Here is an 18279-nt window from a genome sequence, read left to right on the forward strand (position 1 = left end):
TAAAAACAGACTTTGAGTTTACATACATTTCTGTTATAATCTGTACCAATATGAATAAATTTAAACGACCCGTTTTATGAAAGATGGAGAAGCTTATTAACAAGAAAATTGGGTTAGGTATTAGTATTTTTAAACTGTATATCAATGGTTCAACTAAAACTGTGACTGTGAGGCAAAGTTCTGCATTAAAAATAACATGTTTGATCACAAAATATTAAATTAAAGTTAGTTAGGAGTTAGGAAATATGTCTCATTGTGTGCATTATATCGTTATTTATTAAACAGTGGAGCATAGCACATGACAACAAACTAAGATTGGTCACACAGGTGAGGTGAAAGCCTATTACAAAGTGGGAGGGTCTGAAAAACCAAGATGCAGTGACCCTAATGTACTAAGATAATCTGCTCAGAGTCTGGGGCAAAGAAGGTCACTTTTCCTGGAAAGTTTCTCACAATTAACTCAAGAAACATTGCACTGTTGTTTTTAATAGACTTTAATTGAATAGAAATTGTGACAAATGAATTTAAAGTTTACACATGCATATTTGTTAAACATGGTTAATTTGAATCCTTTCCTCAATTTGCTTTTCTTATAGAACATATTTGGCACAGATTGGAAATGTGTACAGGATGAGCAGCACATTTGTGACATTAGCTGAAGTATTAGAGGCTCGAGGGGGCCCTCTGCTGGAGGAGGAGGTCTGGTCCCTTCTGCTGGCTACTGCAGAGTCTTTAGTGGATGTCGCTTATAAAGGTATGTGGTATTTTACTATTTTGATATAAACCACTATAATCAAAGCTTGTGCGGCTGCCATTTACATAGCGTCATTTAGAGTGATGTTACCAGTGTACCGTTTTGTTTTTTGCAGGTCACAACAACATGTGTAACATCATCAGCCCCACCTCTCTGCTGCTGTCGGCCTCTGGTACCTTGGCCTTTAAGAGCTGCGGCCTCTCAGATGAAGTGTCCACCTTCACTGCTCCAGAGATGCTCCAGAGCCGAGCAGGTGCCACCAAACCTACCACAGAGAGGGTCAGTGCACTCATCTGCGTGGTGTTTCAAATGTACAGTGAAATAACTAGAATTAAAATTAAATATATCAATTTCAATCAGTCATTTCCTGGTTAAGAAAAAGAGAAAATGCAGTGAAGATTTAATTGCCACAGAATTGAATTTGAAAGAATTGTGCACATATGCCATCTAGTGGCTGAGTGAGGACATGTAGTCAAATTCTTGGTTTTAAATATGCATACTAATGTGATACTGGTATGAAGACAACACAAAGTTGAAAAAGTTTGTGGTTTATTTATGGAATAAGGAACCTGCCGTGGGTATAAATTGCGGCTGTAAAGTTAATCCAATTTATCTTATCCTTATCTCAACGTCTGTATCCTCAACAGATGCTGGTCTACTCACTTGGCATGACTCTCTATTGGTCGGTTGATTTTCACCTACCTCAAAATCAGGTAAAACTTCAGCAAATGCCATTTTTGTAATTCACATGCTACTACATATTTTCAAACTGTAATTGTAACTGTCTCGTTTAGCCGGTCCAGTTGAGTGACCACCTTAACAGCCTGCTCCTCAGCATGTGTGAGGACCTGTCCCATCGAAGGACTAATCTTAACTCTATCCTGGAGGCGTGTGAATCTCAGCATAAAGCCTCCATCCTGCCGTCCCCCACCCAAGTGATCAGACAGCTGGTGGAGGAGGTCTTTCATGATTCGGTGAGTTTGAAAACTGCACTGTGCTCCTGCATAAGAGCGGCAAAAACCCCTCCACAGGTGTTTGCACTAATCTGTATAAAATAATGACACAAGCGTGCTCCCTGCAGGACAATGGCTCTTTGACCGACAGTAATGTTCCTCTGAGCGGCCGCAGTCAAATGATCAGAGAGAGACTTCATGGTAAGTTGTCCTTTTACAGTTTGAACAAAGAGTGCTTTAATAATTATTAAATGTGTTGTAATAGTTAGATAATCTAGATATTAGTGGAATTTTCTAATCTGTTGCGGTGTATTCTGCCTATATTTGATTGACTTTGTGTAATTATTAAATAGTTAAAATGCTGCCCAAACAGTAAGAGCTATATAAAAATATATATCGCTGTTCTTTTGATTCAAGACAATGTGCAAGTCAACAGGATTAAGATCTTAGTCTAAAGCAAGTTGAGGATTAAGGTGCTGCAAGAGCCAATATGCTGAGCCTGGGGACTCTAAGCTATAGTCTGAGTAGTTGTCATGTACTCATGTTCTTATGCTGCATATGTGAAGGAGCTAATAAAACTGGCCTATTTCACAGGAAAGAGAGGGGCTTTTCCCGACTTTAACGACAGCTCCGCAGAAGGGAGAAGATACTCAACAGACTCAGACTCAAAGTCAAGTAAGAATGCAATGGAAATAAAAATAAATATCTTTGCATTGTTTAACAAATTAAATAGTAATAATCATTTTGTTACAGTGTGTCAAAATATTGTCTTTTTTAGGTAGTTTACCACACAGACCTTGGAGAAAAAGACCAAGAAGTTCTCCTGCACCTTTATACCACTCTTCGCTAGACAGGTATGTGCACATCACATGTTTGCTAAATACTTTTAAGGTATAGCATAAGAAAATATATTATGAATCTGAAACAACTGTCACTGACTTGTTACAGACTGCACCGTGGAGTTCGGCACAGAGAGAGTAACAGCAGTTGGATTGGCAGAAGTCCACAGCATGACATTTCTCCCAAGACTTCAGGGCGGTCCCACAGTCCCTCCATCACCTTCAGTGAGTCCTCGCTAAGCCTCAGCCAGAGGAAAAACAAGGTATATAAAAGATCATCATAATATACAAAACCATTTATATGATCTATGACAGTTGTTTTTATTTCATGTATGATTTTGGCTTTTTTTTCTCTTTAGCCCTTAGGTCCAGAATTTATCAGAATGTCAGATGAGCAACAAGTTGTTCTAGAGCTTCCAGGATCTATTGTGGTAATTTTATTTTATATTTATTGGCATTTAAATGTATTTCTTTATGTATTTACAGTGTATGTGTGCATATGTTTGTTTGTGACAGTCGAAAAAAGGCCGTTCCTGTTCCTCTCAGAGAGAAGTGACTGTGGTGCTGCCCAGTGGACAGTATGTGGTGGTTCGTTGTGACATTAAGTCCAAAGCCAGAGATGTGTTTGATATGGTTGTGGCCCATGCAAATTTAGTGGAGCATTTCTACTTTGGTCTTGCATTCATAGACGGTAAGCACAGTTGTATTTTATGTGTAATGAATTAATGCAAACTACAGATCTACAAGTACATCTATATCCACTTTTGCAGATGATGAATACTTCTTTTTGGACCATGAAACAAAAATTTCTAAAGTTGCTCCTGACAGTTGGAAAAAAGGGCAGATTTCTTCTTTTTTGGTCTTTTTAAGAGTCAAATTTTTTGTAGATGACATCAGCTTTATTTTGTAAGTACCCTGTATAAATATATGGTTTTCCTACATTTATTTCTAACACAATTTTTTAATTATGTATTTCTCAAAATGTCTCTGTTCTTTCAGACACAAACTGACCCGTCACCAATACTACTTGCAGCTGCGTAAAGATATTTTGGAGGAGAGACTTTACTGTAATGAGGAAACAGGCCTGTTCCTGGCAGCTCTAGCTTTGCAAGCAGAGTTTGGGGATTACATGCCAGAGGTACAAAATACAGAGACGTGTATAAAGTACTTGCCTAAACTAGACTGAGTTAAATATCAGTGCCTAATGGGTGTGCTTCTCCTTCCAGTTGTATGGAAAGAATTATTATCAACCTGAGCATTACGTGTCCAAGAGAATGCTAGAGAAGCTGGCTCTGCCCAGTGTCAGGGAAGAGCTGCCAAGACTTCATGCAAGTCATGCCCAGATGCTGCCAGAGGAGGCCGAAACTGAATATCTAAAGGTAGACAGAAAAGTACTGTGAATACATATCAAATATTCAAGAGTTTTTACCTTTTATAAATAACGTGTTCTTGATATTTGTATTAATAATTACATTTTTCCTTTTAAAGATTTGCCAGCAGCTCCCAGAGTATGGTGTCATGTTTCACCGAGTGGGCAGAGAAAAGCGGCCTGTGGTGGGAGAGTTAGTTTTAGGCGTCTGTGCAAAGGGTATTATTGTGTATGAGATGAAAAACCACCTTCGCATTGTCACCAGACGTTTCCTTTGGAGGGAGACAGACTCAATATCTACTGGGGTAATGAAGTACATATATGTAATGAAAATTAACATGACATTTGAAAACAGATATGTGACATTTTGTGCGTGTTTCCCAGCGCCGTAAACTTATTATTGAGTGTGGAGGACCGAGTGGTAAAAAACATGGATTTGTGACTGAGAGCTCTAAAATAGCACAGTACCTTCTTAACCTCTGCTCCGCTCAGCATAAGTTTCACAGTGAGATGACATCAAGGCAGCTTAACCATAGCCTAATTCCAGGTACAGTTTACAACACTACAAAGACAATAACGAAAATACAAAACAATATTTAATTATTCTGTATTTCTGCAGATGAGAATGTGGATAAGTATATGTCTATATACCAAGCTCGCAACTTAAGGCTGAAGCAAATATCATGCTCAGAGGGAATGCTAAACCATGTGGGACTGTCTCCTGGCCAAGCAGACTCCATATCCAAGTCCTGCGATGACATCACTGCCAAACTGGAGGCCAGACTCCGACAGCAGAGGGAGATGAGGCGGGAAATGAGCCGTGAGCTCAACAAAGAACAGGCCGAGCTAGGGGATGCCCGAGATATCAAAGAGAGGGCATGGAGGTAGTTTTAACAGTTTAAATATTGTCAAATGAATCTTTCAATAAACAATAAGATGCAGATGTAAAATCATGTTTTTGTTATAGCGTCACTGAACCCAGACGGATGTCAAATGTTTCTCTGCAGAAACAAGACTCAGATGCCTCTTCGATACGAGGTAAATTACTACAGTTTATGCGCTGATTGCTCCTGTTATCTTTTAGATAGAATCATTTTATTTGGAGTTAAAGGTTTGACAAATTTTCCAAATTTTCTTTGTACAGTTGACACACCCACCAGAAGCACACCAGAACGGGAGATAGTCTGTGTAGCCCTGAAAAAGGATCCCAAACTTGGCTTTGGTGAGTTTTTAGCCGTAATTGCAATGGACGTGGTGCAATATTAATGAGTAGAGTGGAGACTTGTCAAATTGTTTCACATTGTCTCACCTCTGTGGTCCTGTTTCAGGCTTTGTGATTGTGGGAGAAGATAATACAGGTAAACTTGACCTCGGGATCTTCATTGCTTCTATTGTGCCTGATGGACCTGCAGACAAAGATGGGAGGATAAAACCAGGTAATAACAATAACCAAGGAAATTGAAAACACAACAACTTCCCACTGTAAGATGTCTGTGTAATCCCTCAGTCGTCCAGGTCTGATCCAGCAAAAAGCAAAGTTTGTCTTTTGCTATTCCCATTGTAAGAAATTTTATAAAAACTACAAAGCGCATATGTCAGTTGGGTCTGTGGATTCAGGATCTATTTCTCAAAATGGGAGAGTTTATGTTTCATCTAGTACTGATCGTTCTTAATAAATGATTGTTAATTGAACATATTTCTGTTTCTAATCACAGGTGGCCGTCTAATCTCCTTGAACAAAATCAGTCTTGAGGGGGTAACGTTTAGCGATGCAGCAGCCATCTTACAAAACAGCCCTGATGAGGTTGAGCTTATTGTCTCTCAGCCAAAACGTGAGTGCATTGGTTTCCTTTTGAGCAAGTTCACTGAGTCATATAGTGTTAATAAATCCTTGTCAGCCTCTTGCTATGTATAGTAATGATGTTGTGTCCTATATGCCTTTCCTGGTGCTTCATCAGAAACTCTCAAGGACAGGGCGAGCTCCCTGAGTCAGAGCAGCCTGGGTCTGGCTTTGGAGAGGGGTTTTGGCTCCCAGACCACACTGAGCGGCACCGAGTACCGTCCTGCTGTGGAGGAGCTGGAGGAGGCCCTGACCCTCTCCAACATGGCAACGCCAAAGCAGAGCAAAAGGCTGCACATTCCTGTTGTGCGTATCCATGACGCGCAGGTCAGTGTGTTTCCATAGAAGTCAAGTGCTTGTCTGCTTAGGGGGCAAAGGTCAAGACAGACAGTATTCATCTGTTGTCAATATGTACCACCTCTATTAAAAAAGTAAATACCAGGAAAAGCCTTGACAAAAAATATGTTTGTGGAACTTACCAAAAGAGTGAAACAAACAAATAGTCACCAGCACTGGCAGAACAAATTGTGTAATGATGAGATATCCATCCATCTTCCCATTTTCTTCTGCTTATTTGGAGCCGGGTTGAGGGGGCAGCAGTCTAAGCAGGCTCCCAGACTTCCCCACCCCCAGACACTTCCTCCAGTTGCTCTGGTGGGACCCCAAGGCGTTTCCCAATAATGAGATAATACAGAGATTTTCAGTGACAGAAAAACAAAATGCTGGCAACATAGAAAACAAATGTGTCTTTAATCTTTATGATCTGTTTGTCTTTTTCAGGATGTGTGTTCACGCTCTCCATCAATACTTAGTCTGAAAGGTGGGGAGAAGTTCGTAGTTGAGCTGAAGAAAGTCAGTGGAAGCCTCGGTATAAGTGTGGCTGTGAGTATATTACATGGTGTACTATGGTGCAATATACAGCCTATTTAAAACTTATATTAAGTGTCTCTGCCAAAGGGAGGGGTAAACACAAACGTCCGCTATGGGGGTATCTACATCAAGACTTTGGTCCCTGGAGGAGCTGCAGAAAGAGATGGACGCATTCAAATTGGTAATTCTATCCCATATATGTGTATTTTAGTGTACGATCTCCTCATCTATTCTTGTATCTGATTGATCTAGAACTTGAATTACTTAAATCTATAAATCACTGAAGTCATATCATATAATGCTCTGTCTCCTTGGTTCACGCATCAGTGAGCAGAAGTGATTTTTATTTCTGTTGACATCCCATCATCACTGACAGACGCAAAGTGGTTTCTGTATTGATGTTGCTAATGAAGATGTGATATGTATTTGCGAATGTGACAGGTGACAGACTGCTGGAGGTTGACGGATCGAACCTGAGGGGCGTGACTCACCAACAGGCCGTCGAATGCCTCAAGAGAACTGAGGAGGTGAATACACAATTAAACACTCACTCACTGTATCTTGGTCTTTTTCAGTGTAATGTATGGATGTAATCATGAGGTTGTTGCTTTAATTATATACAGTACAAAGTTTTTACACCTCTGAATTAAAGTTAGCTGCAAATGATTAGACTCTTAGTATGCTGTAATTTGCACATATGTGGATTGTGCACTGGTTTGTGACTCCTTTGGCTGGATGTTTTACAATGAGTGAAATAGTTAAAATACCAGACTAATCAGTGATATGTCTTTATTCACTGCAGGTGGTAAGCCTTTTATTAGAACGTGAGCCCACAATAGTTCTGGAGCCTAAACCGGACCCACCCTGCCCCCCCTCAGTACAGACACAGCCCCCCAGGACCGAAGTCTCCATGGAAACGACCTTGAGCGGACGAGCTAAGGACTACAGCTTTGTGACTGATGGTGAGAGGAAACAGCAAGGGACACATATGCTAGCAATAACATCAGACAGTGTTAGGCGCACACGGAGCAGAGAAGCCCAGAGGAACGTGAGTCATCTGACAGCTACATTGTGCTTGCTGTCAGACACGTCCAGAGCTGACGCTGCCTCTGTCCCCTGAAACTACATGCTAAAAACCTCCAGGCTGCTGTTTATTGCCTCTGCCTAAAGAGACACTCTGCCACCTCAACAACAAGCCGTTTTGTACTATACAAGTCACAGTTTTTTACTGTAGATGACAAAATACTGTAACATTTAAAGGCCTATTGAGGTAGGTCTTTTAAAGGTCAAAACCGACTCTTGTGAACTTCAAGCCATGTTAGAATGTTGTTACCACCTCAAAAACAGGCCCGGAGTTGTATTTTGATTCATTCACAGGTTTTAGTAATCCTTTATTATCAGTCTGTCTACATCCCCAAAGCTCAAAATGCTCTGATCCACCTTGTGATGTTATGTAGCGTTTTTGTTTTTTTGTTTTTTAATTAGCAGCTACATTTGACCTTTTTCAGTAGCGATAAGTCCTCAAATGGTTCTAGTGGTTGGAGTTTAAAAACACAGTGGAGTTCTTAAATATCATATGACATCACAAGGTGGAACAGAGTGTTTTCTGTTTGAGAGAAGAACACAGCAAAATATGCAGAAAATGGCATACTATAGGCCCTTTAAATAAATGGTGATTCTAGCCAAGGAGGAACATTTCAGATTATAAATGCTCTTAGACTAAGGCTGAATGAAAAATATCTTCATTGTGATTAGATATATGTTTTTGTTTTGTATTAATATTTTTATTGTGGTATTTGCAGTTGTGATTTGCCTGCAATCATTTATGCTTCTCTTTCTTTAATATTTGGGTTTGTAGAAAACATCCATGAAGTTGTTCTGAAGAAGAGTCTGACTGGCCTGGGCTTCAGTTTCTACATCACACAGTTGAGCTCTGCGTCGGACAAGGGGAGTCTCGTACGCATAAAGCGCCTGTTTCCCGGGCAGCCAGCTCAGGAGAGCGGCCTGCTGCGTGAGGGAGATGTCATCCTGTCTGTCAACAATGAGCCTGTCAAGGATCTTTCCTACCAGGTTAGCATTACGTGTTTTATTTGATTGCTTTTTTCGTTGTTGTAAGACCTTCATTAGCTTACTGACCTTTGCAAGATCATGTCTCTGGATCATTAATACTTCAATAACTTCAACACAACTTTGATAGTAATATCTCTTAACCAGTGGTGGATGAAGTACAGTGCTCAATTTTGCTACTTAAAAGTAAAAGTGAAGATACAGAGGTAAAAAGTTACTCAAGTAAAACTAAACATATCAAATGAAAATATCAACTTAAGTAAAAGTATTGCTATATTATTAGTATTAAATGTACTGATCTTGATTTAAAAAAAAATACAAAATACAAATTTTGGTCAATAGTAACAAGATGAATCAATGTCTTAATTTTTTTATGAATTTGGTGTATTTCTTTTTGTTTGCTAGTAGTCTTAGTCGGGATGCGACAACAAATATAGTAAAAATAACCCCTCAAATCATATGTGAAGTACAGGTACCTAAAATTCTACTACCTGTACTTCATTACCTTCCACCACTGCTCTTAACAGAAAAAATATTAATTACACACAGTTGATTATAACAGTAATTCAACTCCTGGATGAATTTTTGTTTTAGAGAGTGTTGTTCCTGCTCCGTGGTGCACCATCAGAAGTCCACCTGCTCATTTGTAGACCTGGTCCCGGTCCACTGTGTGATGTAGATGATAACACACTGGTAAGATTAAAGAAATACAAAACACAATTTCTATATATACAGTCCTGTTTTATGACCTTCCTGCATCCTTGTCAGAGTCCTATCCCCACACGGGAGACTCGCTCACGCTCTCTGGATATACGCCTGGGAGAGGACTACAGCCAACTCTTGAAATTTCAGTTTGATGCCAACATTCCAACACTCATACAGCCGTGTAGTTCTAACCAAGAGGAAAATGCAAACAACCAATCAGAGAAGAACTCATCTCGAAGTCCAGCGCCAGCGGACCAGGACGGCGTGACTCTACCCTCACCTCCTCGATCGCCCCCAAAGCGTCCTACCTCACCCCCTTCACCGATCACTCCTCCCTCGCCTCCCTCACCTCCCTCGCCACTCTCACCACTCTCACCTGTGGATACTGAGCCCACACCAGCCACAGGACCAACAGACCAACACCCGGAAGAGCCGACGAAAGAGCGCAACGTGGCAGTGATAAAGAGAGATGTGAGAAAGACAGGATCTCATGTTACAATCATGGATGTTTGTCCTAAGAGCACCTCTGACTCGGTGTACACCAGGTAACTTGACATAAGGCTTATAGAGAGCACATGAGCTTTCTGTTGAACTGGTTAATCTCGACTCTAGGTGGCAATTTGCATATTTAACAGCCAATAATTGTCACCGTAGCTAAATTATAAGCCACAAGTAATCTCTTAAAGGTCCTATATTACACAAAATTGCCTCTTGTGAGCTTTTAGCCATGTTAGAATATTGTTACCTCATTAAAAACATACCTGGAGTTTCATTCACACATGTTTGAGAATCCCTTTATTACTGGTCTGGCTACATGTCCAAAGCTCAAAAGTCTCTGTTCCATCTTGTGATGTTATGAAGCAGCTAAGTTTTACCTTTCGTTTAGTAGAGATGGGCAATTGCAGATGATTCTAATGAAGTTGTATGACATTTAAAAACACAATGGAGCAATTTCTGTATTGCCACATGACATCACAAGGCAGAACAGCCTAAATATGCAGGGTTTGTGTGTTTAACGTGTGAATGAAACAACACTCAATGTTCTGATGAGGAAACAATATTATAACATAGATCAGAAAATAGCGTAGGACATTTAATTGTAGCATCTGTCAGTGGGTGGAGTATATTTACCATCTAATAAGTTTTAAAATGTAAGTGCAAGGGAAAAATTGTTGTGGATAGCCTTGCAGCATGTCTGGTCTGACAGCGATAACAAATATTACAATGTGGGAGCAACAGTGGCTCAGTTGGTAGAATCAAAGCCCACAGGCCCAAACCAAAGGTCTGCAGTTCAATCCCATCACCCACCAGTGTATTCTACAGTTGAGTCCTTGGGTAAGGTACTTAAACCAGCCTGCCTCCAGTGTCTATACACACTGCTTTATGAATGTGTATGTTTGTGCAAATGGGTGATTGGTTCTTTTATGTGAAGAACTTTGAAGGCCCAACGGAGGCATAAAACCACTGTATAAATTCAGACCATTAACAACCAATAGTAGGTATGGGGCTATAATGCTGTCATTGTGGGTTTATTAGCTATTGGAAACCATCAAAATTCAACTATAAAAACTTGAATTATAACTTTTATTCTGTTTGTTTTTGCAGTGGAATCAGAGAGGAGGCAGATGGGAGTGTGACATACTGTCTAGTGGGAAATGGCCTGACCATAATGGCAGATGAAGAGTATTTGACCATAAGCTCTACCCTGGAGCCACACCACAGACTTGGCTCCAGTTTGCCCCATCACCCGGCTCCAAACCCCTCCGCACAAAGCTCACAAAATACAGACTCTACCTCTCATCAAAGCAGGCATAACCCGAACATAGTTTCTCATATGTCTGGAGTAACCATTTCACCATTGAGCCTTTCATCTGAAACTCCGACCACATGCCCTCTGTCGCATCCAGCGCAGCCGCTCACGACACAGCCACCCAAAGCGAAACACCATCCAGTTCAACAAGGGCTACTTCCAAGTCACCATAAAGGCACATGCAAAACCAATAGGCCAGTTGTACCTACACCTCAGCCCCCTGCTCCATCTGTTACCCCCATCACAGCTCAGGTCATCCCGATAGTCCCGCCCAGCACCACTCCCCCGTTACCCCCGGTGCCCCCCCTTCCCCCAGTGCCAATCCACAGAAAGGAGCCGAAGAAAAAAGAAAAGGAGTACAAGGATGATGACGATGATGAATACGATGAGGAGGAAGAAGAGAGTCGAAGAAAGGTATCGCTTAGTGTGAAGTTACTAGATGAAGTATTGTGGATTGTTGAAACATAGGCAAATAGATAAACAATTTGTGTATTCGCAATAAGATTGATAAGATAGAAATTGAAATTAAATGGTCCAGGCAGCTCTGAATACACAATAAATAGCCTAAATAAAAAAGTTATTGCAAAAGTAAAATTTATGTAAAATACAACCTTTTTCCCAGATCAACATAACATACGATTTATACTTTTCTTAGGGAATGATTAAAGAGTTTGAACTCTCAGTGCTCCTGACGAAATCAAGGAGTGGCAGTTTTGGATTCACAATCACACGAAGCAAATTGGACAACTGCTACTACATACAAGAAATACTGGACAACCCCGCCAAGGCCGATGGACGCCTCAGAGCTGGAGACCGTCTAGTTGTGGTATGCAATTAGGCGTACTTCTCTATTTCATTAACAACTTTTAAAAATATATAATGTGTATTTGGTATCTTTAGGTAAATGGGCATGATGTGACCAGTGTAGCAGATGAATTTGCCATGTCCATACTCAGATCTTCTCCAAGACGCCTCAGTATGACCATTGGGAGAGCAGTGACAAACTTAGTAGCCCCACCTCCATGTGACAGCCTGCCAGACATTGTTCTGTATAAAACTCCTTCAGGACAGCTAGGTGGGCCTCCTCGCTTAGTAACACACATTGCATATTATTTTACACATGACAAATTACCATCTGTTCCATGTTTATCTACTGCAGGAATAAAGCTGACTGGAGGTATTGGTAGTAAATGGCAGGGAATATACTGTCTTGAAGTAGTCCCAGGCTCACCAGCGAGTGAAGAGGGCAGTGTCCAACCCAATGATAAGATCCTCTATATCTGCGGAAAGTGCACACTGGGAATGACACTGGAAGATGCAGTGAAAGCTTGTGAGAACGCTCCTCGTAAAGTAAAACTGAAAATTATTAGGTATGTGCCAACTGGTTAAGCATCTCCACCGTATAGTTGGGAATTACAATTAAAACTTCTTCTTTTGATTTTGTTCTTTAGAGATGAACAACCCGTGACCCCAAAGGCTAAATGGAATGGTAAGAGACAACACCTTATGGTACATTTAACTTTAGCACAGCCATTTGGTATGATGTGCACTGATGGTTATTCCAAGGAGACCAGATATGTCCAGAATCCATGTTCAATCATTGTCTAAAGTGTCTTAACTGTACATTCTGTGGTTATAGATTACTCATAATTATATTGAATAAATGATATTTTCAAGGTCTATTTGATTGGAAAAAGGACAAAAAGTTCTTTGCCCGCTTTGAAGACACTGTCTCTCCTGAGAAAGAGGCTCCTCCTGAAGAAGGTAAGAGCTTTGTCATTCATTTGTGTTACTCTTGTTTCTTATATGAGGTAATTCAAATGGTTGCGTTGATACAAATGTTAGAGTAGTTGTCTATCAGGTGCGCTGATGGACAAATCCTGGGCTCTTGCCGCAGGATTAATAATTAGCAAGGCCCGACCTCCACTGGTGTATTAGACTTCGAGGGTGTAGTCACCACAGACAGAGTGTGAGGGCAGTGAGTTCACTTTCTGTGACAGTGCTTGTATTGGTGAGCAACGCAGTGACTATATAAAGACCACTTTATCTGTGATAGAAAGAGGTGCTCTCTTCTGCTTTTGTCTGGTACATGAGGAGGGAGGTCAGTGTTTGATGCTAGTTTTTGGTATATTATGTCTGTAAATACTTTTATTTTATTAAAGTTATTTCCATTTTAGATAGAGCTTTTGTTTACTTCAACTGCGCTTTTAAACTAAAACTTTTTTCCATTTTGCAGAGGCTATATCTCGGACTGGAGATCGATTTAGATGCCTCTCGTTAAATCAGGAACAGGATGTAAGTAACTTTATTTTAGTTGTAAGTTTAATGCCATACTGCAGAACATTCCAGACTATGCAATGACATGTCTATGAGAAAAGCAAATGGCAAACTTTCTACCAGAAAAGTTACATAGCGCATCTTTAACAAAGATAACTGCTGCAAATTATCCATTGTTGTGTTTTACTGTTGCTGTAGCTTTTAAATGGTCACGGCTGGTCTTTTGAAACACCCTCTGTAACTTGAGTCCACTATGTGTCAATCTGCATACACATTCTCTGCTGGGGGCTGACTGTCCACATCACTGTGTGGCTGTCAGGATCCTTTCTCTTGACTCCAGGTGTAACTCTACTGGTTGGCCTTACCTCAAAATTGTCTTGCTCCTGATGTGTCTTAGAGCTGCATCATGCAAGTGGAGTTCACAAAGCCTGAAGGAGGAGGGCTTGGCTTTGCTCTGGTTGGAGGAACCAACGGCAGCATGCTCCGAGTCAGGGAGATCTGCTCCGGGGGAGTGGCTGAGCAGGATGGACGTCTGAAAGTGGGAGATATTCTATTAGAGGTAAACACATGAAGAATGTGCATTATATTGTCACGTTAGACCTGTATGTAGGTGACTATACAGTAGCATACTAATAAGTATTATAGAAAGGTTTATGTTATCATCAATTGGTTGGCCTTTATATTGGAACTATCTATCAGGACAGTATTTGAACTTTTCAGTATATCGGCTATGGGCCTTAAATCTCCCGTATAGGCCAAAACATAGTTTAGCCTTATCAGTGGCAGGAAGGAAGTACTTTATTTGAATACTTAAGAGCAAAGAGGGCACTGCACATAACTGGCATACTGGCAAAGCTTATCAGTGATTGGCTTCTCTGGATTCCAATATCGGCATTTAGGAAGTACTGAAATAATTTTAGAATCATTTCCATATATTCTGTTTGGTTTATTTCTCCATTTTATTTACAGAGGTAAATGTCTGTGTGTTGCAGGTAAATGGAGTGATTGTGTCTGGACTGAGCCATAGTAAAGTTGTGGACATCCTGCGTAAAGCTGAGGGCACGGTGCAGCTTACGATCTGCAGGGACATTCTGACCTACACCGAATCGCCCCCACCTCCAAACCTGTCTGGTCCCACTGAGGCCATTCAGGCAGAGCAGCCAGCCTCTCTGCCTGTGCCTGATACTGGAGCAGCACCAGAAGTCATTCAAAACAAGCCAGTGGAGCATCCTCCAGGCATGTGGCATTTTATACTTTGATTATTATTATCAGGCAACCAAAGAACTTTTTCCATTTATGTTTGTTATTTATAGGCCTGCATGTAAATTGTCATAACACTTGCTGTATAACTATAAAACACTATACAAATGTACATACAATTAGTTAACTTTTATTTTTAAAAAGTGCATTACAAATAATATCTATTGCAAAACTACAGCAGCAGCGGAGCCTGTGGTTCTTGAAGCACAAGTGTGTCTTACTTCACCACCTCCAACAAAACACCGGCTTACAGTTGCTACCGAAGAAATATCCATCCATCAGGTAAAGGACTTTGTAAATCTAGTGCATGTCCACGTATGTGATACTGAATGTAACTGTGTTTCATTCGTTCAAACTTTTATCCTCTGTCTATACTAACATCTGATTATCATTTGTGGTCCTCCTGTTGGTGCCCCCTTTGTCCGGAGCAGGACAGCTGTAACAGCACCCCTTCTCACCAAGCTTGCTGTCCACCCCTCAATGTCACTGACATGTTGCATGGAGCTACTGACAGGTTGTGACCTACTATAATACTCACTGTACAGTGTACTTTTCTGTCATTTTCCTGTCTGTTGCATGTCTAACCACAAGGAGGCAGCAAAGAGCAAGGAATAAAATATTGTACTGGCTGCCCATTACGTCAGAGAACTAGGTGTTGACAGACAGAGTAGAGACATCTCAGAATGCATGAACATTCTAGTATCTCGTTTATTATTTTAGGTGGAAAAGTCGCAGGGACAGGAAGTCAGCCTTGCATGATTTCAGCCATTCCTACTGAAGAGTAACCCCTGCCCCCTGACTTCCCCAGGAAACAAATTGTGACCAAACTTTTGGATCAGTCATGCAAAGACCCCCGGAAAACACAGACAGATGGCTGGAGCAGCGAAGAAGATGATGATGTCTTTGACAACAACAAAGAAATACTAACTCAGACAGGTTAAGGCATAATGCTATATTCTTAGAAATATGTGTAATCATTACTGAAAGTCTTCCTACTTTTTCAGACACACCAATAGTATCTGAGGAGGAGCTGTCTGCCCTCGCTGCCATTAGCCCCTCTAAAACCAGTCAGTATTCAGGCTCCAGAGTCAAAGCCCTCATCCAGATTCTGCAGCACCAGCTGGACCAGCAGGAGCTGGTTAAAGAATTCATGGTGTGTAATGCAATAATGGTCATATTAACTACAACTAAAGCATTACATTCAATTACAAGGCCTTTTTGATATTACGCGCAGGCTCTAGAGCACTTGACGCCCTCAGACAACTGCCTGGTGGCAAAAGCTCCTGAAAACAGAGACAAAAACCGCTACAGAGATATTCTCCCTTGTAAGTCTCAATAAAATAACTTTATTTAACAGATAGGCAATGTACTGTGTGTGTATGTACACTCTGAAATGCTTTGTTCAAAAATATCAGTAGTTTTAATAATGCACCTTAACACCTCAAACAATTTCTGAAGCCAAATTTCAGGCCACTGGCTTGTTTGACCTCACAAGCCAAAGGTAAGCCATACATTCCTTACTGAGTCTGGCCTATCAGCATCCTCATCCTGAGCAAACATCTTCACAGCACTGGTTTGTCCAGGCTGACTCCAGACCTCTGAGCTGTTTACTTTCTCCTGGCAAAATTAGGTGGCCTTGTTTGATCTTTATGACTGATGGATTTATCAAGAATGTGTAAATAAATCAGGCAATAATGAACCTTTTAACTGAAATGATGCCTAGCATATATTTCGTCCACATTTTTGCAGTGACACAGTTTTCGCAAACAGAAATAAAGTATTCATTCTTCTCTCACCCATAGATGACCAAACCCGCGTTTGCATTGGTGAGAACCAGAACTACATCAATGCCAGCTACATCCGCATGCATGTTGGAGAAGAAGACTTCTTCTACATCTCCTGTCAGGGTCCTCTGCCTTCCACAGTACAGACTTTCTGGCAAATGATCTGGGAAAACAGGTCAGATGTTATTGCCATGATGACCCAGGAAGTAGAAAGAGGAAGGGTCAAATGCCATAAGTACTGGCCAGAGAGGTTAGATGTGCCTCTGGATGTGCATCAGTACCAGCTTCATTTGGAGAACCAACAACTTCTGGAGTGCTTTCAGATAAAGATCATTCGAATGGTTGAAAAACAGGTATGTGTAAATGTGTGCGATGCGAAGTACACTGTTAGCTTAAAAAAATCTACATAATAAAAATACTTGTGTTTTTCAGACTGGTGAGACTCACATTGTGCGTCACCTTAAATTCACACACTGGCCGGACCATGGGGTGCCCCACAGCTCAGAGCAGCTGGTACGGTTCATTCGGTATCTGAGGGCAGTGCACCATAAGGGCCCCATCACAGTGCACTGCAGCGCAGGCATCGGGCGAGCAGGAGTCCTCATCTGCACCGACATCATCCTCAGCCTTATCGTCAATGATCTGCCTGTAAGTAAAAGTCAAGTATTTATTTTGCCTGTGCTAAATACGTTGTATCTGAATCCTTTTTTATGTGTCTATACTTAGATTAACGTTAGTGACATTGTAAAAGAAATGAGGCGCCAACGGCATGGTATGATTCAGACAAAGGTCAGTGACAGTAGAAAGCTCAGAGTTCAAAGTTCAAGCTCTGTTCCCAGAAGCTCGACATGCCCTTTGTCTCTCGTTTCAGGACCAGTATCTTTTCTGCTACAAAGTCTGGCTAGAGGTTTTACAAGGCATTTTGGAGCTTCATGGCAATCAGTGGCTGCCAGACAGTCCCAGAGACCACAAAGTGGTTTGAATGTGTCCCCTCTTCTCTTTCTGCCTGCAAAGCACTCACTGTGCACTGTCTTCCCCAGTTTCGAGGTCACAATTCACAATTCATGTATTACTTTGTTGTCTGAGTTGAGGCCGGTTGTTTGATTGCAATGTGCTCTTGGTGTTGTTTTCTGCCTTTACGTGCACAGGGATGCTCTCTGTGTATCATGTATTATAGGTTTAAATGTAAACTTGCTAATATCATAAGCATTTTTTCACACTCAACATTGACATTTGGATGACTTGCTATGAGTAAAATGTATATGTGACTGATTTACTTTTTTATCAAGTGCATTTCCCCTAAACAGAAGGGCATTAGCAAAAGTCCAGTAGACCTATGTTTATGAGCTAAGGACAAGAAGAGACTCAAGTGCCTTGGAAAGACTTCTGTTCACTTCATATTTACCCAAAGCAGCGCTATGTTTGGGAACAGAGAGCGGGAGGTTTGAGCGCATCAGTGGATAAACTATCTATAGGAGAAGAGACTTGGTTGATTTGAGGATTTCATGTCAGCTTTTTATAGTTATTTAATGTAACATAGCAAACTATTAGCAATCTAATGCCTGTACATTTCTTTGTCTTTACGTTCATTTTATACAAAATTGTTATCATAATGAAAGTGTAATAGCACATAGCCTGCACATCCCAATACAGATAAAGAGTGATGCTCGTAACAAATACAAACATGTATTTTAATAAACATTTGGATGTGGATACATTTATTTGGGTTTTATAGAAAAAAATGTAATTTG

At 40.8% G+C, this 18279-nt stretch overlaps 1 protein-coding gene across 1 annotated transcript; it reads left to right on the plus strand.

The window, feature by feature from the left end:
• The first annotated feature begins 600 nt into the window (after positions 1-600).
• On the plus strand, positions 601-17581 carry ptpn20 (protein tyrosine phosphatase non-receptor type 20). Its single transcript, XM_033979553.2, has 46 exons — positions 601-754; positions 870-1033; positions 1402-1467; positions 1549-1728; positions 1836-1908; positions 2302-2382; positions 2486-2561; positions 2656-2809; positions 2906-2977; positions 3063-3237; positions 3317-3452; positions 3546-3684; positions 3773-3925; positions 4035-4220; positions 4300-4462; positions 4535-4799; positions 4883-4953; positions 5060-5137; positions 5244-5351; positions 5631-5747; positions 5874-6082; positions 6536-6637; positions 6713-6806; positions 7067-7152; positions 7428-7587; positions 8484-8695; positions 9287-9385; positions 9461-9942; positions 11003-11621; positions 11863-12033; positions 12108-12282; positions 12367-12577; positions 12659-12696; positions 12885-12971; positions 13444-13502; positions 13882-14043; positions 14477-14720; positions 14923-15026; positions 15176-15258; positions 15553-15680; positions 15749-15897; positions 15979-16069; positions 16547-16881; positions 16961-17176; positions 17255-17317; positions 17400-17581. The coding sequence occupies exons 1-46, from the start codon at positions 631-633 to the stop codon at positions 17508-17510; spliced, it is 7071 nt and encodes a 2356-aa protein (XP_033835444.1). The 5' UTR covers positions 601-630; the 3' UTR covers positions 17511-17581.
• Positions 17582-18279: the final 698 nt, after the last annotated feature.

The sequence above is a fragment of the Periophthalmus magnuspinnatus genome, chromosome 15, assembly GCF_009829125.3.
Source record: "Periophthalmus magnuspinnatus isolate fPerMag1 chromosome 15, fPerMag1.2.pri, whole genome shotgun sequence".
In the NCBI taxonomy this organism is placed as follows: Eukaryota; Metazoa; Chordata; class Actinopteri; order Gobiiformes; family Gobiidae; genus Periophthalmus; species Periophthalmus magnuspinnatus.

Excerpts from the sequence above, each read along its gene's own strand:
- ptpn20 (XM_033979553.2), top strand. The coding sequence starts at position 631 with ATGAGCAGCACATTTGTGACATTAGCTGAAGTATTAGAGGCTCGAGGG. Across the intron at positions 2,978-3,062 it reads AGCTTCCAGGATCTATTGTG|TCGAAAAAAGGCCGTTCCTG; the intron begins GTAATTTTATTT and ends TGTTTGTGACAG. Across the intron at positions 12,578-12,658 it reads GTAAAACTGAAAATTATTAG|AGATGAACAACCCGTGACCC; the intron begins GTATGTGCCAAC and ends TTTGTTCTTTAG.